The following is a 25,628-nucleotide window of genomic DNA, read 5'->3' as shown; positions in this document are numbered from 1 at the left end:
GAAGGGGTGAAATTTCTTGAAAGGTTCCAACGGAAATAAGTATAGATAATAATGAAACGCTTTTTGATTAAGGTACTAAGAACAATGGGAGAAAATGCTTTATACTTTAGAAATAAAAACACCGACATAATAGGAGAGTAATATGTACTTTACACAGATTACGGTAAGCATGTCCGTCATGAGGAAAACTGGATCAGACGACTTACATTTCATACAAGTTAATGAAGTGCAATAAAATCAACAATAAGAGCATATGCTAGATTTCCTATTAACTTAATTAATTAAGTTTCTAGTAAGTAATTTATTATTGATGGAAATAAATTACTCGATCTTCTATTAGTGAACGGATTTAATAATAAAAAATAAAAAATACTTACTGGTAACACTGTGTCTCCTACTAAGGGGACTGGAATTGCTACTCTGTCCGGACATTGAGAGTGACATCAACGATGCGACACTATCTGAACTAGGATTAGTCCGGTGCTGGTCTTCCGAACTCCCGGTTAATGTTGAGACAGGGCTAGTATTTGTTGACAGCATCGTGGAAGCCTCGTAACTAGCCAATGATGAGCAAGATTCATGGTTTATTTCTTGCTGTTTTTTCGATCGTTTGGCAGAATCGCCGAGAAGGAGGCCAAGACGCATATAGAGATCGTTTTCGGATGTTTTCTTGATGGCGGGTTTAGGTTGAACGCTTTCATCGTCTAAAATATACAAAATTTGTAAGCAAACGAAATTTATATTTATTTTTTTTTTGCAAAATCAATCGTATTAGTAGTTGAATTTTTGCTAAGCGCAAAAGAAACATTGCAGTGCAATTGGATACTTTAGTTGTAGTTTGTAAGAATTAAATACTTATTAGCCTTGGAAACAGTTAAATATATATCAAATAACCGGAATGAACTTTTTATCATGTGCGATATGTTATTGATAAATGAAATTGTTAAATTAAAATTAGCACTAGGTTGAAAGGAGATGCCAATGGCCAGACCTATCTGACACCCAGTATTATCGGGTATACCATTATAGCCTTTCCTGGCCAACGTTCAGCGGCAACTTCCCTAGTCATTTTGTGCTTTGGATTTTGGCTCTACATCCAAATTATTTTCTTTTTATTTTTTAGGTGCTACCCCGACTTAGTTCAAACAAAGTCTTCAAAAACGTTAAATATTAGGTTATACAGTTATATACAGGTATTAAACTTTATCAGACGATCCACAATTAACATTCTAATTCCTGCAATATCCCCTAAATTTCTCCAGAATATTGGTACGATTTAGGGAAAACTGGCTTACAATGACTGATATTCAACAAAACATTCAAAAAGTCTTTGATAATTAATAATAGTCTCCCTTTTAAAGATTTTTCAGAACATTATTTTTAATATTTAGGAATCGGAAACTCTACCCTCTAATTGGACAACATCACTTATTTATCCATTACATAAAAAGGAGATAAAAGTAATTTTAACAATTATCCTGGAATCTCTTTGCTTCCAATGACCTACAAAACCATATCTAGGCTGTTGTTTAATAACGCAGAGTCCATTATAGATTAACAATTCAGTCAGAATCAAGGTAGAGCATCAAGGTCCTGTGTAGAACTAATTCATAACATAAAGTTATAAATTTAGCTAAATCAAGGCCAAAGCCTGTGACTCAATCGATAGAGAAACAATAAAGAATACCCTTTTCGAAAAAGGTTTCTTGATAGATACATCAGAGACGAAGTGCTAAAAGATAATCCTCTAAGCAATCGTCAATATGCATACCAACCTGGTAAATCTACGGACTCTGCGTTGAATGACCTAAATAGGCTTATCTCAAAGTCAATGGAAGACAAAGAGATAGCAATGGCCGCTTTTTAGATATAGAAGGGGCATTTAATAATGTTACCACCAGCTCTTTGATAGGAGGTATGAGTAGACGAGGCGCACCTGCGGTAATATGCAGATGGATAAGGGCATCCCTGGAGAATAGGACAGTAATCTCCACTCTGGGTAAAGCAACCATCAAAGCAAAAGTAGGTGGAGGCTGTCCACAAGGAGGAGTTCTGTCCCCTCTACTTTGGGTAACCTTGGTAGATGATCTCAGAAATCTGTGCACAGAAGGCTTTTATTGTCTAGGATATGCTGACGATATAGCAATCGTTGTCAGGGGAAGATTTGCTCAAGTGGTGTCTGAGAGAATGCAAGAAGCCCTAAATATAGTTGACGACTAGTGTAAACAAGAGAGACTGATAGTCAATGCTCAGGAAACATAAATCGTCAACTTCACCAAAAAAACAGCACTACAAGGCCTAAAACCACCGGTGCTGGGAAGAACAGAGATTTCATTTGCCAAAGAAACAACATACCTTGGGGTATATTTTGATCATAGGCTTACATGGAATACTCATATTCTGAAAACCACACAGGAAGCTACTATGTCCCTGGGCAAATGTAGAAGAATGTGCGGTAAGAATTGGGGACTTAACCCCAAAATGACTCTATGGTTATACACAAGGGTTATTAGACCCATGATAACCTAATGCTCGGTGACGTGGTGGACAAAGACGCAGCAAGTGGGAGCAATAAGGCTGCTAGGTAACACAAAGGCTAGCATGCCTGTGTATCATCTATCGATGCAACAGCTACGAGATATAGCTTTAACATTAAGTTCACAATTAAGATACCAGGCAAGGAAGACTGGAATAAAGGTATACCCATACAAGATGCTTCTACCTGGTACACGGATGGTTCAAAAACATCGGAGGATGTGGGAGCCGACATAGTAGGGACAAATCAAGGGATACATTTCCCGGTAAGTCTATCTAATGATGTGACAGTTTTCCAGGCGGAAATAACGGCAATCCATCACTGCGTGGAAGAAATAGAAAGGCAGGAAAGAACGTTCTGTTCAGTTGCCATCTTCACAGATAGTCAAGCAGCGCTTAAGGCACTCAATTCTGTAGAGGTCAATTCTAAGCTAGTATGAGATTGCGTGTGTGCCCTAAATAAACTAGGAGACCGTAGCAAGGTTACGGTAGCCTGGGTACCGGGGCACGAGGGTCATAAGGGCAATGAAAAGCAGATGAAATGGCCAAACCAGGCTCATTAATGCCATTCATTGGATCGAAACCCTTCTGCGGCGTTTCAAAGTCAGTAACAAGAACGGCTACAAGGAAGTGGGTAGCTCGCAAATCTCTGGAATGGTGGAGGAATTCACCAGGACAAAGACAGGCGAAACAGTTCATTACAGAACATTTGCCAAAATTTACGGCAGACCTAATAAGCAAAGACAGGGAAACAGTCAAGACATAGTAGGTCTTCTAACAGGGCACTGTAAGCTGAATGTTTTTTGGCACCTCCATCCGTTTTTTTGCAATATTTTATTAAGCAGCTTTTTTATGGTCAATAATAGTGTTTAGTAATCGGTTAACTTTAACGAACTGAAACAACCATGAAACAACATATTTCGATTTGGCAGTGTTGGCATGTTTTTATAATGTATATGCTGTATGCTTCAAATATAAAGAGAAAGCTCTTAAAAAGTACATTTTGATTATATTATTTTATGAATTCTGCAATTTTTTATTTATATAAAACAATAACGAATAAATATTTGTCTTATTCGAGATTAATGGCAAACATCTGGCAACTGGTTTGAGGACTGCTTAATTTATTCTCTAATCTATCATCTATCAAAGGACGATTGCCAAAAAAAAATGTTTTATAATTAACTTCAAATTAATCTACAAAACAACAAATATTTACTCGTTCTTGTTTTATATAAATTAAAATTACAAAATTCAACATAATATAATCAAAATGTACTATTCTAAAGCTTTCTCTTTTTATAAACAATAAAACACTGAAAACTTTGTTTTCAAAACTTCCACACAATTTATTATAATATATTATCACTACAGCTGTTTCGACAGAGTGCCTTTCTCAAGTGTTTCACCTACTCACTATATATTCATAATATAACATAATACATCACTATATAAAATGAATTTCCATCAAGTAACGGTCGAATCCATCACTTATTTCTCTTTTTATATTTCAAGCATATACATTATAAAAACATACCAACACGGCCAAAACGAAATATTTTATTCCATAGTTGACATTTGCGGCTATATTCAGCTTGTACTTTCGTTAAAGTTAACTTTAGTAATCTAATACATCGTTATCACACGCTTAAAGTAAAAAAGGTCAATATGTAGTTTTACCCAAACCATGTCATTTTAGGCCGTAAGTTATGATGTCAATGTTAGTTTTTAAACATTATCTTATCAAAAGAGCGAGTATTCTACCATGAGGTCCATATATATGAAATAAATTAATTTTTAGCGGTATTATGTACTACCTGAAAAACTACTAAAAAACCTGAAACAGGTTGATTTTTATTCTTAAATTGACAACAGTATGAAAATATTATACCTCTCCAGTACCCCCTTTGAATTATAAGCACCCCTCAAAAATTTTAAACAACAAAGGGGATCGTGTAGCACCTTGTTAGAAAGGGATTTTAGTCCTCTGTTCAGCAATATAAAATTTTTTGCAAGTTTGGTGCAATCATAACTGAGAAGTTAATGTCTTTTGATAATGTCTCTATCACAAAACTTTAGGTTGAATGAAGATAATAATGTCACATAATATTTAGAATGTATTTTTCAATGTACTAAAATATTCAACATGACCACCACTCACTTCTTGACAATAACCGAGGCGATTTTGGAATTCTCGTACAACATTTTGTAAGACCCCCGAGAAATTTTGTTAATTTCTTCCGTTATCCTAACTTTTAAATCACCAATACGTTTGGTCTATTAAAATATACTTTAGATTTTAAATAACCTCATAAGAAGTAATTGAGAGGAGTCAAATCGGGGGATCTAGCCATTCGGTCGTTTCACGTCTTCCAATCCACCTACTGGGAAAAACCTCGTTTAAATAATTTCTAACTTACGTCCAAAATGCGGTGGAGCTCCGTCTTGTTGGTAGTAAATAGATCGACCTTATCTCATTTGGATGATCAACATCAGGAAAAAATTTTCGTAATGTAGGTACTAAAAAACTAATCAAAAAATCTAGATAAACCTCACCATCAACAAAATAAGGGCCAATAATTTTATTGTTAATGATACCAGCTTAAACGTTAACTTTTTTAGGATATTGCGTGTGATTCTCACAGACCCAGTGAGGATTTTCTCTGCTCCAATATGTACAGTTCTGTTTGTTAACCGTTCCGTTTAAATGAAACGTCGCTTCATCAGAAAAAACTATTTTGTTTATGAACTGCAAATCTGCGTTCATTCTATCCATCATTATTTCACAGAATTCTTGCCTTCAATCAGGATCATCTTCATTTAACTCCTAAACCAACTGAACTTTGTAAGGGTGGTATTTTTCTTTGTACAAAACTCTCAAAATAGATGATTTACTTACATCATTGACGGCGGTAAGTTCCGGAGTTGTCTTTAGCAGTAAATTTAACATTTCTACCTGGTTTTCCAATATTTTTTACATGTCCAGTATAGCGAAACTTCTTTTCAATTTTGCTAACAGTAGACTGCGAAACTTGTTGACCAGGGTATTCATGATTAAACATTTCACAAACCTCATTTTGAGTTCTTGTTTTATTACCACAACCAATCATAATTAAAATATCTATTCTTTGAGTCTCGGACAAATGAGCCATAATTAAATTTAATACGCGCACAAATATTATACTGACCTTTTTAGTAACTTTAAATACCCACAGTAGACAGCAGCCTACTAGATTCATATCAATTGTTTATTTGGCTTTTTGAATAATATTTTATTATCTTTTTTTAATTAAGTTTTTTCCCTAATGTTTAGCAGAACAGCAGAACATACGAAAATACCTGATTATTTTTAAAGTATATTTTAATAGACTAGGCAATTATGCTGATTTAAAAGTTAGGATAACGGAAGAAATTTTCTCAGTTATGATTGCACAAACTCAAAAAACTATATTGCTGAACAGAGGACTAAAATCCCTTTCTAACAAGGTGCCACACGACCCCCTTTTTTATTTAAAATTTTCGAGAGGGTGCTTATAATTCAAAGGTGGTGCTGGACGGGATAATATTTTTATACTGTTAATTGTTAATTCAAGAATAACAATCGACCTGTTTCAGGTTTTTTTCACCTAGTACATAATAACGCTAAAAATGACTTTATTCCATACATATGTACCGCATGGTATAGAATAGTACACAGTTTGTGGGTATCCACGAATTTTACTATTAGTAAATATCTTTAAAATAACATCAGTAACCTACAAGCTGTATATTGTAACTCTCGATATAAATAGGTATAAATATTTTGATATCTCTTTGATATTATTTTTTCCTCTTCATAAAACTACAACTATAAGTATCTCAAAAAATTTGAAATGAAAAATACAAAAAAACTGGTGCTGTGATAATTATACTGCAAAAAAATCAGCATGCTAACTACAGAAAACAACAACAATAAAAAAAAACAAATCAAGCAAGCCAAGAATTATGAATCCTGCCTCTTGAAAGTTGGTTAAGGCCTATATTCGCACTCTTGGAACCGGCGTGCCAAAGTGATCGGATTTTTCCTAAAATAACACTTGGCCAGTGTTTGCTCTCAGTAGATGTTGTTGAAGATGTCATGGCAGCTGCAGAAATGATTACTGTTAGGGTACATGGTTCCGAATTAAGTAAGATAATTTAAATACTAAATATTATTTACAATATCCGAAATTTTAATTTTACCACGAAATCTATAATAAAAACCAGTAACACGTAAGTTATTCAACTATCAGGTCAAAATATATCACTTCTGTGGAGCATGGAGCTTCAACAAAGTTTTTTCGGCATTTCTTACTTCATTACACCCTTTCTGCTTATCGTAGTTTGTGCTTATCTTAAATTCTTTGTCATTATTATTGATTGTTAAATTAGGTTTTGTTTAATATGTTTCCTTATTTAGATCTTTATTATTTATCATTTTTTGAAGATATTTAGTCGACATTTGCACATGTATAGAGAAGTTTTACCAATTATTGCTTAACCCTTTCTGCCCCATCGGGATAAATATGTCCCACTAAAGGTGTAAAAATATTTACTGGCTCTAATGCGTCCCGATTTAAACGTAGTTTAGCTTTAGTGGTATTCTTAGTGCTAAAGCAAGAAAATAAAATTGAATTAACAACCCCGCGTGACCTCCGCTGTCAGTTCCAGATTAATTTTTACATGTGCTCGACGTTTTAATGCGTTTATGTTCGATTTTTACTATTTTCATCGATATTTTTTAACAGTAAGTGAATATTTTTCTCCATTTATATCAGTGATACGCCGTATTATAATATAGTATACTATTTTGCTAGAAATATTACTGATTTTCTAGAAATAACCCTAGTGGGACAATACTGTCCCAGTGGTATTTTTAAGCGGGAGATATTTAACCCATTTGTTTTTTGGTAGTATGTCGAAACGGGAGCTTTCTGAAAAGCAACTTCAATCTTTAGGCGATAACCTTTCAGACAGTGAAAGTGAGCCGAACCCTTTTAGGACTGATGACGACAGCGACAAAGACTATAAGACAGAGACAACATCTTCTGACTCGGATGATCAAGAAGACGAAGAAGTCAACAGCTATGATGACCAACTTTCTGAAAATGAAACTAACGATCTCGCAGATAATCAAGTGCCGATGATAAGAAGTCGGGATCGAGGTAACAAAGAGGAAACTATAATATGATCTACCCTAATCGACAGCTTTCTTCCAAGATTCCAGATTCCTCCCATAAATACCTGTGAGGTAGATAACGAGGTAAAAAGAGCTTTGTATATATTTAAAAAAATGTTTCCTTCCAGTTTGTTTATTTTTATTTCCGCATCCACTAATAAGAGACAATTTATGCAAAACAAAAAAAGAAAACAATTGCTAAAACCGATATCGGAAAGATTGCAATAATTTTGAGTTGATCTTTTGATACGAGTTACACCAGATTGCCAGCACTTCGATACTATTAGTCAACCCATACATCCGTTGGTAACATACTAATTAAAAATAGTATTTCTGGAAATAGATTTACATTATTACTATATAAAATGTACATGAATGGTCCAGAAAAACAAAATTCTTCCAAGACGTATTAAGTAGACAAATTTGAAAATTGTTTGAGCATACTTTTCAAAAATGTAGAACTGAAAGCATGGTAAAATTAAAAGGGCATTCTGCATTAATACGGTACTTACCGAGGAAACCTGTTTAAAGAGAAATTAAAATATGGGTAAGAATAAGAAGTGACGCTTTCACTGGTCACACCTATGACATAAATGTGTATGCTGGGAAGGAAGATGAACAAGTTGATGAACGCTTGATGAGAGAGTCCATAAATTAGGTAGTACAATAAAGTCTAAATACTACTAGTACTATGCTTTGACAGATTTTTTTCCTCGGGAAAGTTCATGAAAGAAATCTTATGGAAGGTTTATAGGACAGGGATCGCAGATCGAGAAAATGGTGGAAAAAGGTGTTTTTTAGACTGTTTATGGTTGCTGATGTGAACGATTGGGTAATCTACAACGATCTTTATCGAAAAAAAAAAGAGCTCTAACTAAAGAGCTGTTACAAACTTCAGTTTGGAAAGGCTACGTTAAAAGTTCACATAAGAAGAAGTTCGACAGGGAGGGTATCTAGGATTACGAAAAGAATGATCAATGTAGGAGAACATTTGCCAGTCAAGGGTGGAACACGTCGACGTTGTAGAAATTGCTTTGCGCCATACCACACTTAAAACTGTAAAATTATGTAATAAATGTTTAAGAACACTTGGACCTTTTCTTCATAGGCTACCACTGAGATATATGCCCCCCTTAACAATACCAATAGGCCACATAGGTCCCATGTGTAAATGTCAAAATTAAGAAAAAAAATCTTATGCGGAGCTGTTTGCGTAACTTAATTACATACAAAAAGCTCGGAAATTAAGATTTCATCTCCGTAACAAAAGTGGGACTGAACGGATTAAGCTAGTATTCTTGTTCATTTTTGGATGATTTTGCTATTCGTAATCATTATCATCTAGCCTTCTGCATCCACAGTTAAACAGAGGCCTTCCTTAATTTCTTCCAGTTCTGTTGGTCTTGAGCTTTCTGTGGCCAGTTCCCAGCGATTCTTTTGACGTCGTCTGTCCATCGTAAAGGTCGTGTACTTCTGCTTCTCTTGTCTGGTCATGGTATCCACATTGCAATTTTTCAATTTTTCTGACCCACTGCCCATTAATTCTGGCCACATGACCCGCCGAATTCGACTTCAGCCATGTTATGCGCTTTACGTCATCTGTGACGCATGTCTTTCTCCTTATTTCTTCGTTTCTAACCCTGTCTCTAAGAATCAGTCCAAGTAATGACCGTTCCATTCTTCCTTGGGCTACTCTGAGTTCGGATGCTGTAGCCTGGGTTAGGGAAAGGATTTCGGCGCCGTAAGTCATGGCTGGGAGTACACATTGGTCCAATGTCTTCTTTTTCAAATAATGTTGCTCTTGAAGATGTCTGATAGAGCTCCATATGCGGCCCGGGGTAAATCGATTTTTATTTGCAGTTCACTGTATGTTATGTCAGTAAAAACCAAATATCTTATTATGTAGTCTACGGTTATTATCGCCCTAATTTTATTTTTTCGTTGTATCTGCCGGTATTACTTAATATGGATTCCTGGTACATATGTTGGCTGTCTACTAATTGACTTCGTTAACTTTAGAATTTGTGAGTATGGTTCTATCATCTGTGTATTTAAGATTGTAGATATTTCTTCCGTCAACATTGATAACAACATACCACAATATTATGTTAACAAAATAACTTGAAAACTTTCAGATGAGGCACTTGTATTTTGAATATAATCTACCACATTTAGTTTAATAAATTAAATAAAAACTTTTGGAGTACTGTAAATAAAGTACAGATAGGTATGTCGTGTTATTATATTATTCGTATTTTTATTATCTATCCGCAAGTTTAATATTTATCTCCTCCGCAATTTCAGGTAGTAAAATTATATATAAAATATAATACAACTTTCTGTAAATATATATTTTTCTTTATAAATCATTTTATTTTATATTTATATTTATATTTTTATAGACTTCTGCCGTAATGTGTAGGTCAACAGTCAATGCTGCTTTCCTTTCGATATATATTGCCGTAATAATATTTTGTCTGTAAATATTTGATTTGCATGACTTTCCCTTTCTAAAATCGACTTATTGTTCAATATTCTTCTTCTTCTTTAAGTTTCATCTTCTATAGAAGGTTGGAAATCATTTTAATTATGCGGTCTCTGTTGACTGCTCCTCTAACTAGCTGCACAACTGCATTCAAACCTCTTCTTTAAGTTCTGTTTGATTATTAATGTTTAATTTTCTACTGAGATTATATTACTGATACTGCTCAAAATATAACTTGTATTAGCACTCATATGTTTTTATAATTCTTTCAGTCTTCTTTTTGGTTAGGTACTAGTTTGGTATTTCTTTATTTTCTGAGAGCCAATTTTAGTACATACTGTTGTCCTTCTGCCATATTTTTAGCTACTATAAAATATTTTTAACGACGTACATATAACATACTAGAATTTTCAGAAAATTGTCATAATGATAAATCAATTGATATCATATTCATGTAAATCCTTTATTTTTAATTTGTTCTTTTATTCGCTCATTACCTTGAATATTTTGACAAACAAATAAGTACTGGTAAATCGTGAATACTCCCACAACTTCTTGCCGAGGCTCTCTATACCCACACTTTTAATAATCAAAGAAGTAGTTCAATAGTTATTGTTGATAAATACAAATGAAAAATTAAAATAAATTAAATTAAATATATCTTAAATAATATAATAATAACATATGTAATTAAAAAATAAGACCATTACCTGATAGAGCTGGTTCTTGCCTAACACCCCTACTCAATAATGGACTTTTTAATCCTTTCGCTCCGAGATAGAATTTTTTTCTGGCTTGAGGAGGAGTGGGACAGCTTTGAGTCATAATATTCTGTTCGGGAGCTCGGTGGCGCAAATTCGAGGGACGAGTCTTTGGCAGCTTTTCTGGGTGGCCTACTTCTACACTGGATGTCAACAGATCAGTGCGACTCTGTTTAAAAAACATGAATTAGTATTAGGAAGAGTATTGATATGGGTATGTAATATATATCTGATTTACTTTTAGGCAACTTTGTAATAGAAGAAATACCTATTTGGAGTTTTATTGTTTCCTAAGGTCAATGGACCCCCAAATACGAAAAAACCTATGTTTTAGTTCCTATGCACTAAGGTGCATTTGGGTGAATTCTATGCACTTTTCGTACATATAAATCTACATACAAGTTCTTCAAAATTAAAGTTCCTATCGAAATGTTACCTTTTAATGTCAAAAAAAATTTTTTTTTACAAAAATATATTCAAAAACGAAGCAAAGAAAGCACGAAAAACGCGATTTTTCTTTTTGGTCTCATATCTTTTTTCTATGAGGAAAAAACTTTTATCCTTCCTCTTCAAAATACGATTTTTCAAAATTCGCCACTCGCACCATATTGTTAAACCATTTCCCCATTACAATTGGTTTACAACATAAAAATTAGTTTCAGAACAAAAGGAAATGGTTTCAGAAATAATTTAATTTTTGATTCAAATATAAAAATATAGAAATAACTGAACTTTTTATTATTTTGTTTTAGAAATATACTCGTATTTTTCTATTTTATTACCGGGTATTTGTATAAATGACAATATTTTATGACTATATTTAAAATCAGTACTTACTTGTGAGAGTAGGTTAAAATAGCCGTTAGTTTTGACTTTGGTTCTAGGTTGCACTTGCTGCGCTTGTGGCATTTCTCCACGGAGGCTAATTTCTGATCCTCTTAATTTGCTACAGCCTAAATTTGGTTTAAGGGTTCCATCTAAAAAAAACATGACAAAAATCATTATTAAAATATAAATTTCAATATAATTGCTATTATGATTAATAGATTATTATTAAAACATTTGGCTATCATTAAAGTATAATGGACTGAGCAAATTGCCAATAGAGAGCTTTAGAGAGAACGACAAATAATATTAAAATACAACAATAATTATCATTTAAGACAGGTACAAAATAAAGGCTTTTGTAACTGATAAATTAGGAATATTACGATATTACGCCCTTGATATAGATCAGGATGATGATCATAAGAAAACAATACAACCATCGATACATATCATATCAAATATATGCCCATCGATACCTCATGAAATAGTAGAGATGGGCTAAAAAAATTTTGTGATTCCAACTAGTCTATCTAATCTTATTGTTATTATACAATACCAATTGGTAAAACAGTTATTCCAGTCTTCAGTTGACACCTGCAAAATCGCTCTTTTAAAGGTATCGATCGCTTCTTCTGACGACTGGAATGCGCTGCCCACGCATTGAATTCTTGATCTTTGGGAACGTGAAGAAGTCGTTGGGACTAAGGTCGGCGCTATAAGGTGGATGGTTTAAGAGTTCGATGTTTTGAAGCTCCAAAACTCTGTCTTTTGGGCAGTGTGAGCACTTCCATTGTCCTGATGTAGGATGATTCGCCGTTGTGTGTTGCTTTGTCGGAGTTTCGCGATAACTTCTGGTAAACAAACGGTTATATACTAATCAGAAGTAACCGTTCTTCGATCTTATAAAGCAATTGTTGCCACATGACCAGATTTTGACACAAAAGTTGCGACCATTTTCTTTGACACACTTTGAGAACGCAAGCATGTCCTGCGGAATGTTGCCTAATATTAAGAGCCATTGCATGGGAGTGGTTGTCATTACTTCAGCATTTTTGAAAGAGACATGATACCAGACGGACCAAAAGGTCCGGGGACCCCCTGACCAGAAAACTAAAATCTGTGATTCGAATTTGTCAACTAAACATTAAAGGTGTCAACTATGCCAAACGCCAGTACCTATCAATACCATGACATATACTTAAACTATGCTAAGCGCCAGTACCTACCAACACCATGAAATATACTTAAACAGTTCACTTGCCTTTAGTAAAACATCACAAAATGTTTGGACTGCTATTTAATTAGAAATTAAGCTGACAGTTGTATATAAAAATCTTATAATAAGATAATTGCACTAGTAATGTTTAAATGTTTTTTTAATAGCCGATAATATCCAAGAACTAAATGATATGCTACAAAAATTAAATGCAGTTTCAGGAGCGGTAGGCTTAAAAATTAACTTCTTCTTCTTCTTCAAGTGCCATCTCCGCGGCGGAGGTCGGCAATCATCATAGCTATTCGGACTTTTGAGACGGCTGCTCTAAAAAGTTCATTTGATGTACATCCGTACCACCCTCTTAGGTTGCGCAGCCATGACATTCTACGCCTCCCTATGCTTCTCTTTCCTTGGATCTTTCTCTGCATAATCAGTTGGAGCAAGGTGTATTTCTCTCCACGTGTAATATGTCCGAGATATTCTAATTTTCTTGTTTTTATTGAATTTAAAATTTCCATTTCTTTGTTCATCCTTCCCAGAACCTCTTTGTTTGTGACGTGTTCTGTCCATGATATTTTCAGAATTCTTCTGTACACCCACAGCTCAAATGATTCCAGTTTTTTCATTGATGTCGCATTCAAGGTCCAAAAATTAACTACAATAAAACAAAAATACTGAGCCGAGACCAGACCAGACCAGACCAGACAAATATAACAATACAAAATCATACCATAGAAAATGTTGAACATTATGTATATCTAGGTCATGTCATCAAACTAGGAAAACCAAATCAAGATGCTGAAATTAAAAGAAGAACACAGCTGGCATGGGGCGCTTTCGACAAACTAGCATATATCTTGAAGAACACCTCCATTCCTGTAAACTTAAAGAAAAAGGTGTATAACACATGCATACTACCAGTTTGTACCTACGGCTTGGAGACAGTAGCCCTTACCAAAAAATCTGCTAAAAAATTAGAAACAACGCAAAGAGCAATGGAACGAATCATGCTTGGAATATCACTAAGAGACAAGATTAGAAACATCGAGATAAGACGTAAAACGAAGATTAGGGATATTGTGGAAGAAATTACAAAAATGAAATGGCGCTGGGCAGGTCACGTAGCCCGATATAATGACAACAGGTGGGCAAGAAGAATTTTATAATGGAGACCAAGGACGACAACAAGAAGCATGGGAAGACCTCAAAAAAGCTGGGTAGACGACATAAGAGCAGTGGCACAAGATAGAGAAAGATGGAAGTAATTGGGAGAGACCTACATTCAGGAGTGGATGGAAAATGGTTGACAAAAAGAATGTTATAAAAACATTGGTACATTATCAATGGGGAGCAGAAAAATGTTGCCAAGAATACGTATGTAGATCTCTAATTCGATCCAGACTAGATTATGGTTTTGTACTTGACTGTACATGACCGCTTCAAAGTCTGACTTAAGGAAATTAAATCCGATACAAAACCGTGCTTTAAGGTTATGCTTAGGAGAGTTTAAATCCTCCACTATCCTCTTTCGTGGAGGTTCGTTGATTTCCAACTCGATAAGACACGTTTTCACCAAGAATCCAATTGTTCAATATATTCATAACTCTATTCGTTTCCTCACCTTCCAAGTAGTCTCCATGACAATCATGTGAGTACCCCCTATATTGGAATTAAGGGCAACGAAATTGCTGACCACGCAGCAAACGCATCAACCACTCGTCCTGAAAAAATCCAAATTAACAAAAATATAAAACGTCCCTCTAATTGTCTTTCACTTAATTGCTCGAAAACTTACTGGAGAATAGGCTGCTTTTAAAATTAAAAAAAATACACATAGATATATTTGAAGTACCGCAGATGTGCACAAAAACAAATATAGTCCTAAAAAACTACGAATTAGACATACCAGGTATAATACATGGAAATATTATGGGGTCTAAGGTACCTTATACATGCCAACACTGCAACTCTCAGCTCACTGTCATCATTTAAATTATTGAAAATACCAAAGCGAACGACGCTTTATCCAGTCTCTAAATGTATTTAATAAAATTTAGATATTCATAGACTTCTAACTTCATACTGCACTGCTAAATTTGTTATATAATATTTTTATATTTATTATACTCGTGTCAATGATATCTGTAATCAAGACACCAGGATTTAATAAAAAAATATCCCGAGAATATGGCAACGTCGGCATCGTGCGAAAATAATCAAATTGATCATGATGATGTGAAAACCAATTTAGTAGGAAAACATTCTAAGGATGCCTTACCCTTATTAAAAAACATAAATAAGTTTTGCAATATAGCCTATTATTTTCATTTTATTACATTTTTTAATACGTTTTTTCAATACAAATATTACAATAAAACATTAATTTTCGATTAAAGTTTTTACTGCACTCCTGTATAATTACTTGTACACAATTACAAATATTTAACACTTTACCTATTTCTGTCGTGATTCCGTTTCCTACACAGAGAGGGCAAGACTCGTTGGTGAACATACAAGAATAGCATCTCTCGTGTCCGCAATTGTCTATGAGTCTTCTTTTTTTGCCTTTGTCAAAAGGCATCTCGCAACTTGGGCATGTGCCAGACGAGGAATGTTCAGCATCTAGGAGCCGTCTGATGGCTGCCAAATCTGAAACAATGAGTTTACATATAAAGTTAAAGAATTTTAAGGGATAATGGATGTAAAAATGTTAGTTTTTTAAATATAAATTTGCTACCTGCAATCCATATTAAAAAGAAAAACATAATATTTTTTTGATACCTATTTGTATTTATTTGTAGAGTATATAAATTAATAGTAATGTTAACAAATATATGAAATACCAAATATAACAGAATACATTTTGTAATTTACTATACAGGGTGATCAACTTTTTTGAAAAAGTCCGTTATTATAGGAGATATCTACCAAAAGAGGAGATTTGGAAGAGAGAATGAATGGATTGAAGCGAATGCAGAATTAATATAAGAATGAGATAAGAAGATCTAAGAGAGAAAGGTGGAGTAACCTGCTTCAGAATCTCGAAAGGCATATCTGGGGACAGTGTTTCAAGATTGTGTGTACCGAATTGAAAGGGAAAAAGGCACCCTACCCCCTGTCTGAGGAGAAACTCCGTTTAATACGGGAAGTCTTTCCTCGGGTGGAGGATAGGTGTGAAAGGGTTACTGCTTTTTGGCTGAGAAGCCTGAAGAGGCTGTTGGACGGATGACGATCCGAAAGGCACTTGGCATGGCCGGAGTCATGCGGGAGATAGTAAGACTCGCCGCACTAAGATACCCGCAGGTTTTTCTGAGATTGTTAAACTGCTTGAACAACAGCAGTTTCCAACTTCAATCTTCTTCTTTTTTTCCGTATTCTCGCATAGGTTAACGATGTGTCCTGCAAATTTTGCTTTATTTTGAGCTGTTATTATTCGTTTTTTAAAGTCTAATCCTGTCTACTCTCTAGTTTTAGGTAGCGAGCACAACCGCAAATGAGATCGAGCCGTGATATAAAGTACACTGAAGGTCCAATGTTAAAAAGTCGAAAGACGAAATGGAAGACAGGGTTAAATGAAAACGAATGAGAGAGGCTTATGTTCATAAGAATAGGTAATGGGCTACAGAAAGATTTAAAGAAATTAAATAATCTAATACATTATTAGAAATTAAAGAAAAAAGTAATTTAGGTTAAAAACAAAACATCTAGTACATGAAAACTTATATATGCGAATGGTTTATAAAGTATAGCTATTTTTCATATTAATTATTACACTTTCATTAACAACACACGCTTATACCTGTTATATCCTTTAAATTTCTGTGTTTCATTAACACTTTTTTTTAAATTTAGTCGTCCGTTCCACATGCGTTCACTACACTGCTTTGTTATGTACTGATAGCTTGAAGTATGCGGAATTCCTACACTCAATTATGATTAATTTCTTTATCTACAATTTTTTAGATAAGTCCTATAATAAAAGGTTAAAACAAGTTATCTCTATTAGTATATCGATTACAGGTAACCCGTGTTTTCTAGTATAAAATTAATTATTAAAATCGTATGACATGATCATCAAAGATAAGATTTCTGGAGCTAAATCACTTACAAAACCCAATCTTCCCAAAATTGGATCGTCTTAGATAAGCGGATTTGTAGATAAGCCGAAAGACGCCAAGCTTTAATTTAACGTATAATTGAAGTCTCATTATTGATAGAGGTCTGAAAGAGATCTAGCAATACGAAACTATGGTGGAAAGATGGGCAACAGTAACGAGAAATAAATATTATGTATTATTAAATTATGAAATGTAAGTTGATTATAAAGAAATTAAACAAATATAAGATGATGCGGCACTATAACATTTAAGATAGTACTAGAGTTTATTAAATTTTGATTTGCGATGGTATAGCCGACAGCTTTCCTGTAGCACATTAATCGTTTAAAAAACGGCCGAAATAAAATATTTCAACAAAACAAAACCAAACTCGCCTACTTTTTTCGATTCCTTACTTTTTTACATTGTGTTAATCTGCTCATTCCTCTTTTCTTTTCTTTTTAACAACCATTTATTAATATATTCAACCTTGCGTGTGTGTTTTTCTCGTTCAATATTATGCGAATGTCTTTATTGCTGTTGTATCAGTAGTCTATTGGGTTATTCCTCTTTGGTAGATTCACTTGGTTCCAATGCTAAAGTTTTTGCTTTTTCATATTGTATCTTTTAGATACGAAGCCATTTTTGCTGCTTTTATTATTATTTGTTCTCGTATTTGCTCCTGAGCATCGCTAAAACTTGAAATTTCTATAACTAAATATTTGAATTTCATTTACTGCTTGAGACTTACTTTATCTACATCCTAGAGCAATTGAAGTTGATTTGACTGTTCTATATAATTGGTGGAAAAACGGTTAAAGTTTTTTTTTTTTTAAAGATATGTGTAAGATGTTTCTCATTGGTATATCCATTCGTTTGCATTTTTGGTAGCACAAAAAAATGAAAAACACGTTTAGAAATCAAAGAAAAAGTATACAAATTTCTCTCAAATTTATACAGATGCTTCAAAAACAACAGATGGCGTGGGAGCAGCAGTTATATCCCCTAATATGTGTCAAAAATATAAGTTGCCAATACACTATAGTACTCTTAATGCAGAATTATATGCCATATACGAGGCACTCAAATATATTATATCCTCACCAAATCAGAAATATATAATTTTGACTGATTCACTAAACTCACTACAATCTATAGGAAGAATATACCCAGAGAATCATATTCTTGAAAAAATAAAACAAAATCTGATAGAGATAGAAAATTGTAATAAGGAGGTAATCTTTATTTGGATCCCATCATATAATGGTATTAGAGGTAATGAAGAAGCAGATAAGTGTGCGCGTGAAGCCGTCAATTCAGCTGACTCTATTATTGTGAAATACGTGATAGCTAGTGATGTTTCAAGTGTTATCAAATCACGGATCCTAAGTGAGTGGCAAAACCGGTGGGAATTTTCAGTGTCCAATCTTCGGAATATTAAACCGGACATTAAACCATGGAGATGTTTCCCCACTAAAAGAAGGGATCAAGTGACAATAACTCGTCTTAGATTAGGTCATACCAGTGCCACGCACAAGTTCTTAATTACTAAAGAATCCGAACCAAAATGTGAGCAGTGTAACGTTAAACTCTCGGTGAAACATGTTGTTGTAGACTGCTCAGTTTCTCCACAGCAAGAATCAATTATGGTATCTCAATAAACTTAGAGAAAGCACTTGGTGCAAATTGTTCATTCACAAATATGTTAAACTACTTAAAAGCTATTAATTTTGTTAATATATATTTAATATTGTAAATCTGATTCTCGCTAATAACCTTCGGGTTGATGTGAATTTGTAAATAAAAAAAAATCAAAGAAAAAAAAATGTCAAACCCAGATATAAGACGGAGAACAAGGATCACATACATGAGAATACCAGAAACTACAGATTAGTACGATATGAAATTAGATTTTTACAAAGATTTTTCTACTAAGATTACCATAAAATCATAAAAAAAGAGTAAAACTAATATAGTCAGCCGAAGAAATAGTAAAATAATAAATTTAACTATGCTAAATAATGGGTGCAACAGCAATCTGCGTGCAACGATGATATAATTCGCTAAAAATAGTTAATAATATAATTTCTAATTTGGATTATTTGATAAATATTAAAATTTGCTGTTTGCTAATAGCTCTACCAATGTATTCATGTTAAAATACTTCTCTTGTAAATATTTTCAAGATTACGTATCAGAAATGCTTGTGTAGTTTCATCCAATGGTGTCATTGGCTCAAAGTTTAAATCTAAGTAAAGCTTTCGAATATGTTGGAAAAATAGATGCATATAATGTGTTGATTTATTTAATAAAAAAAAAGTACAAATTAAGGGCTACAAATTACGCAGTACTGCAAGAGGTATGGTATGGTTCTTAACACAAAATAAAAAACAAAAATCATGATTGTCAGTAAGAACAAGATTGAAGACGAAACAATCTACGTTAAAGGAAATGCTTTAGAGAAAGTACCCAGATACAATTACTTAGGATGTGAGCTAAATGAACAATGGAACCGCAGCCTTGAAATAAAACGACCGATAAATAATATAAAAGCAGTATTATGCAATGGAAAACTGGGAATAGAAATAAGAACCAAAGGACCACAAAGAGTATTGAGATGCTACGTATCCACTGCCCTTTTATATGGCGCTGAAGCCTGGACAATTACGGACGCAACTGAAAAAAACTTGCCAGTTTTGAGAAGTAGTGTTGTCGAAAAATGTGGTAATTATGATGGACACAACACGTAACAGACACGGAAACATTAAGAAAGATGAAAAGAGAAAAAGAAATACTCAACTCTATGAAGGAAAGCAAAAAGAGCTACTTTGGTCATCTACTAAGAAATGAAAATATGAGTTGATGCGATTGGTTATACAAGGGAAAGTGGAAGGAAAAAGAGGACTGGGGAGACGAGGAACGTCCTGGTTGATAAATTTAAAGCAATGGAGTAGAGAAAAGAATATAACTCTTCAGAACTGTTGTAAACACAGTAAAAGGGCCGTAATGATCGCCAATGCCCTTAAAGTATGGAGCATACGAAGAAGATAAGAAATGAAAAGTGTATGATAAGAAAGAGATAACTTGACATTATGCAAGAAGGATAATGTGGGCTTTTATACAAGATATATATGAGAGAAGAGAAAATTCTTGTGTTTTCTCGATTGCTAATTTAATCGAATCACTTTGTACGTTATCATGTATGGAATTTATTGACTTCAGCACTTGACTTTCGATTTCGAAACAAAATTATAAATACCACATGTCAGTCTAGTTCATTATCATCAGTTATCTTTTCTTTTTGGTCACAGTTGTAATACAATGTAAAGACCACCTCTGTTTTAGCCGATATAAATATTATCCAATAAAGGCGGTCTCTTACTAGGAATATTGTGATCATAAAACTGATAAGAAACATAAGAAGTATTGTTTTCGTAATAATAATTAATCAATAGTAAATACTATAATGCAATTATTTTAAAATAAATATTATCGTAAATCAATTTTTATTTCAACGATTCGACGCCAAAGTGATAGACATATCAAAATGGAAAATATAAACAGCCATTGTATGTACTGTAATCTGTAGTGCGGTAAAATTATATGAACATTTGAATTTAATTTGAATTTTTCATTTTATTCTATTTTTTTTACAGGAAAACTATTTTTCTCGCTGTTATTATGCAATTTTCTGGAAACTGTACCATCTCATCGTCTTATAAAATTGTATCGTCTAATGTGACAAAAACGTTTGTGTTGTAAAGTTACGTAGATAAAGTATCGTTGTGGTCATAACGTTATGATAAAAAATAACTTTGTGTTCTTCCTCTTCTTCCCAAAGTTGTTTCATCTGTTTAAATAACTTTTCAATAAAAATTAACATTTTATTGCGTTTTTCGTCTTAAACACGAATAGAGAATAATGATCCTATCCTTCCATCATCCAGCCTCAAGAGTCCACTGCTGAACATAGGCATCTTCCTCATGTTTCCAACCCCGTCTATCTTGCGCCGCTCTCATCCAGTTTTTATTGAGTCTTCTTAAATCGTCAGTCCATCTTGTAGGTGGTCGACCGACGCTTCTCTTGTCTTCCTATTATAATTATGATCCTATCCTTGTCCTTCACGAAAATAGGTACAAGGCTTTAAGGCTTGAAAATTCTCCAAACCGTTATCCGTTGTACTCCAAATTGTCTCCTAATTCAATCCACACTTATCTTGTAGTACGATCATTAGTGACGATATCTAAAATTTGGTCGCATACGTTTACTGGTAAGTCTACCTTTCTGTCCAGCATGTGACTACTTAACCCATATTTCTTAAATTGTCTATGTACTCAATAAACTTTCGGTAATACGGAATGCCTCGCATTTCCGTTGCAAAACCGGTAAGATATAATATCTATATACTCTATCATAGAAAACTCAAAAATTTATTCGCAGTTTACAATACAACTAGACAACAATGGACCTACAACTTTTATTTGATATTATATATCTACATAAAAGGCTAGGGCGACAAGTCACACTGTTTGTCCGGTAGAATAACTACGCCACCTAGGAAAGAAATCTGAACTATCAACATCTGACATTTCAATCATATTTTGTTCTTGAAACGATACAGTTGATTTATTACTAATTCATTCTACAAATTGGTGATTCAAATATCCTTACTCAGAAATTTTACAACTTTATCAGTAATAAATTTTTTCGCAAAATTGCTAAAAATATGTTACTATAATTGTAAGATAAGATTTACAAACATTTACATATACACTTATTATAATAATAAAATGACGTTTAAAAAAGTCAACGTTTTACCAAAATATAATAAAAATAATTAAAATTAAATAAAATTAAACAAAATTAAAGTAAATAAAATAAAATTAAATTAAATTAAATCAAACAAAATAGAATTAAATAAGATTAAATCAAATTAAATAGAATTCAATAAAATTTAAAAAAATTAAATAAAATTTAATAAAATTAAATAAAATCAATAAAATTTAAAAATAAAACATATAAAATTAAATAAATAAAATAAACAAAACTAAATAATGTTAAATAAAATTAAATAAAATTGAATAAAATTAGGTAAAATTAAATAAACTTAAATAAAATTAAATAAACTTAAACAAAATTAAATAACATTAAATATAATTAAATAAAATTAAATAAAATTAAATAAAATTAAATAAAATTAAATAAAATTAAATAAAACTAAATAAAATTAAATAATATTAAGTAAATAAAATTAAATAAAATTAAACAAAATTAAATAAAATAAAATTATAAAATTTTATAAAATATTTTTAAGATAAAACTCAAGATTTTTTAAATTTTAAAGAATTTAAATGTGTGGTGTTATTATAAAAAATATTAACAATTGAGTAATAAGCAGACGTAAAATTTCATTAACCCACATAGTAATAACGCGCTATAATATGTATTCACTACTTAAAGTAAGTTTAAGTTATTAAGTGACTAGATAGCAATTGATTGGATCTCCCGTTGAATGAGACGGGCAAAATCACTAGTATATATACGAAAGATTCATACAAGTAAATCCTCCAAACTAATGTAAAAGAAAACAGTATTTGCATAGCTCGTAAAAAGAATGACGAAAAAAGAATAAAAGATGCAGCCAAGTTAGACTGGGTAATAAACTAGACTGGGTTAAATTATCTTTGAAAGGGAGATATTTACTTTAGCCTAATGTCACCCTATCAACACCAGGAACCCATTTTAACGACTAACAGATGGTAGCCATTAGAAATGTGAAATTAGTGGCATGGCAATCAAAACTTGGTATATTTGTATATTTGAATATTCAACATGTACACAATATGATTTGTTAAGATGTCATGAATTTCTCAATACCTACTACAAACAATATAACGTACGTCCTAAAAGTTTTGGCACAAAATTCATTGGCATTAATTTGAACAAAAACCAAATAATATCAAGTTGACTTTGGAAGTTTGTTTACTTTATTGTCAGTTGAGATTTATTTATTTTAAAGTTTTTGGTTTAAGATGTCGTATAAATTAGAAATATGAAAAAGTGTCCACAAGTTAGTTGAGCGGGTACCCAAAGATGAAATCTGTCGAATATTCCCGAATGAGAACATTTCACGCAGAACCATTTATAAAAAATAGTGAAGTGGGAGCAGGGAATACCATGTATAAATCTAGCAAAAGTAGAAGAGGTCATTTACTGCACAGAGGTCAGATAGATTGGTGAGAAGAGCAAAAAACTAGGTTGGCATGTCAACTAGAAGATTGGCTCATCAATACAGATCTTAAGAGAGTATGATATCGTTGGGATTGAGGAGGAGTGGTCTTAAATATCGAAAGAGACGTAAGTGCCCTAAATACTCTCAAGCGCAATTCCTTCGTATACCAAAATGATGTCGTCAACTGAGGCTTGTACACTTTGCCAATGAAAAAATCATTATTTTAAATGAAGTATTTCATTTTGAAGGAGGAATGTCATGACAATGTTAGATTTAAACATAAAAGCGAAATGTGCAGATAAGATCCTGGTCTGGTGAGCAATATCTAATAGGGAAGTATCCCGACATTTTGTGGGAAGAGTGGAGGATAAAGTGTTACGATAAATATTATGACTCATAAAACTATAAACATATTATTTCTAATTCTATTCTATTCTAGTAAGTTCGCCGCTCAGCTAAAAAACCTGTCTGAGAAAGGTCAACACAGCTGCGAGCCGCTATAAAACCAGTCTGGGTTCCCGTTCATTCGAGACAATTCGAGGTCAACATCCATGGGCTTCAAGAGATTCCAGGCTAACGGCTGTTTTGATATAAAAAGAGGGTTCTCATGGTGGTAGGCAGTCTGAAGATAATATCGCGGCGAGTTTTTAAAATGTAACGCGCGTATTGTAATAAATGTAAATAAATTATATAATTATAGTGTGAAATAAATTAATATAATATTGTACAAATAAAGACTTTAAAAAAACTAAGTGTTAGAATATTTTTATAATAAATAAAGTTAATAAATTAGACTAATAAACTCATTTCAGAAGCTTTGAATAGTCAGAGCTGTATTGAAACCTGCCTTTCCAAATTGCTTCAGTTTGTCCACAAACATCATGCTAACATTATGTTTTGGCCAGACCTAGCATCTTGATATTACTCAAGAGATACCCGAAACTGGTTTCGACAACACCACATACCTTTTGTTCCCAAAAACGATAATCATTCAAACTTGCCGCAGGCTCGTCCAATATAGACTTTTTGCAGCTTTTAGGGGTCCCAAAAATGATATTCTCAGCAACATTCAGCTTGTTCGTATGATTTTGAGAAGTTCAGTGGCATTTTCGTCTATAATGACTGGAGTATAGAAGTCCAGTAAGGTTTAATTGGAAATGAATTAACCCAGAAATGTCAAGAAATCGTCATTCCGTTTGAAAACATGTATTGAACATTTTTATAATAGGCTGATATCTTACATCTAGATAAATACAGTATAGCCTGGAACAGTAATATTAGTAAGATTAGTTCGTATTGCGAAATGAAAGTAATTGTGACTATGTATGTCAGTTTTTATTTTTCATCATCTTCCTAAATAAGACATTCTTGTCTCAGTTTTGAGACCTTCATACCAAAAATTATCGCTTTATAAAATCAACAAAGAAGTTCTGTGCTCTAGATATAAGTCAGAAACTTCTCTTGTAATTGTTTTCCCGTATATACCAAACTCATTTCACTAAGCATTTTACATTCACAAAGAACATGTACAGGAGTTTCTTCCACTATTTCGTATTAACTGCACCATAAGTTATTCATGCTGATTATCTTGTTAAGATGTTTTCTTCTTCATTATTGGTAACAATAAGAAATACGACAAATTCAAACTGAAATTCTTTTATTTAAAATAAAAAAAAATGTTATAATTCCTAGCTTCAAATATAAACGGTACAAGAATTTTAATATAATTAATGATATTAAAGAATGTTCCATGAAGTTCAAGGTAAGCTACGTCAACAACAATGTTAAACAAGGACTCAAACTAAAAACGTACTAAGAGCGGAAGAAAGCACTTAGTCATTCATTGTCTAATAATCGTAACATTGTCTGTAATGCAGTTACTTAATTGAAACAATAAACACTGTTACTATTAGTCCAACAAAACTGTACATAAATAAAATATAGATTGATAAGCCATGTAGGAATTTTGCTTATTGCATTCAAATGAAAGCTATTTAAAAAAAAAAAAAATTATATTTTAGTGGTGTACTGTTGTTTTCCATTTTTTATCACCATCTATGTGGTTCTATCTGTGGTCCTCGGTATCCTTCATGTTATTCCCTTCGTTGCTGTGATTTTTTTTATATTTTGTTTAACAGGACTTTCTCTGTTATTTTTATGTTTATTTCGATTAACTTTGTAAATTTGCAAAAAACATTGTAATTCTACAGCGCCAAATAGAAGGACTGACAAGATATATGTAAACGAAGGAGAGACCTTCAATATGAGTGCAAGTGT

General features: G+C 32.9%; 1 protein-coding gene across 7 annotated transcripts in view; it reads right to left on the bottom strand.

Annotated features, from left to right (window-relative positions):
• Positions 1-25,628, bottom strand: part of rols (zinc-RING finger and ankyrin repeat domain-containing protein rolling pebbles) — a 307,552-nt gene that overhangs the window by 11,207 nt on the left and 270,717 nt on the right. For 5 of the 7 annotated variants that reach the window (XM_072526863.1, XM_072526865.1, XM_072526869.1 and 2 more), the window contains 5 exons: positions 15,477-15,671; positions 11,816-11,955; positions 10,928-11,147; positions 6,531-6,659; positions 378-704 (listed from right to left, as the gene is read on the bottom strand). In XM_072526863.1, coding sequence (XP_072382964.1) covers positions 378-704; positions 6,531-6,659; positions 10,928-11,147; positions 11,816-11,955; positions 15,477-15,671 — 1,011 coding nt within the window. Of the gene's footprint in view, positions 1-377; positions 705-6,530; positions 6,660-10,927; positions 11,148-11,815; positions 11,956-15,476; positions 15,672-16,821; positions 16,898-25,628 lie in introns of those variants that run through there. The other 2 variants (XM_072526867.1, XM_072526866.1) reach the window with 2 other exon arrangements.

Source organism: Diabrotica undecimpunctata, chromosome 3 (assembly GCF_040954645.1).
Source record: "Diabrotica undecimpunctata isolate CICGRU chromosome 3, icDiaUnde3, whole genome shotgun sequence".
Taxonomy (NCBI): Eukaryota; Metazoa; Arthropoda; class Insecta; order Coleoptera; family Chrysomelidae; genus Diabrotica; species Diabrotica undecimpunctata.
The sequence above is the reverse complement of the archived record's forward strand: the minus strand, read 5'-3'. Positions and strand labels throughout refer to the sequence as shown.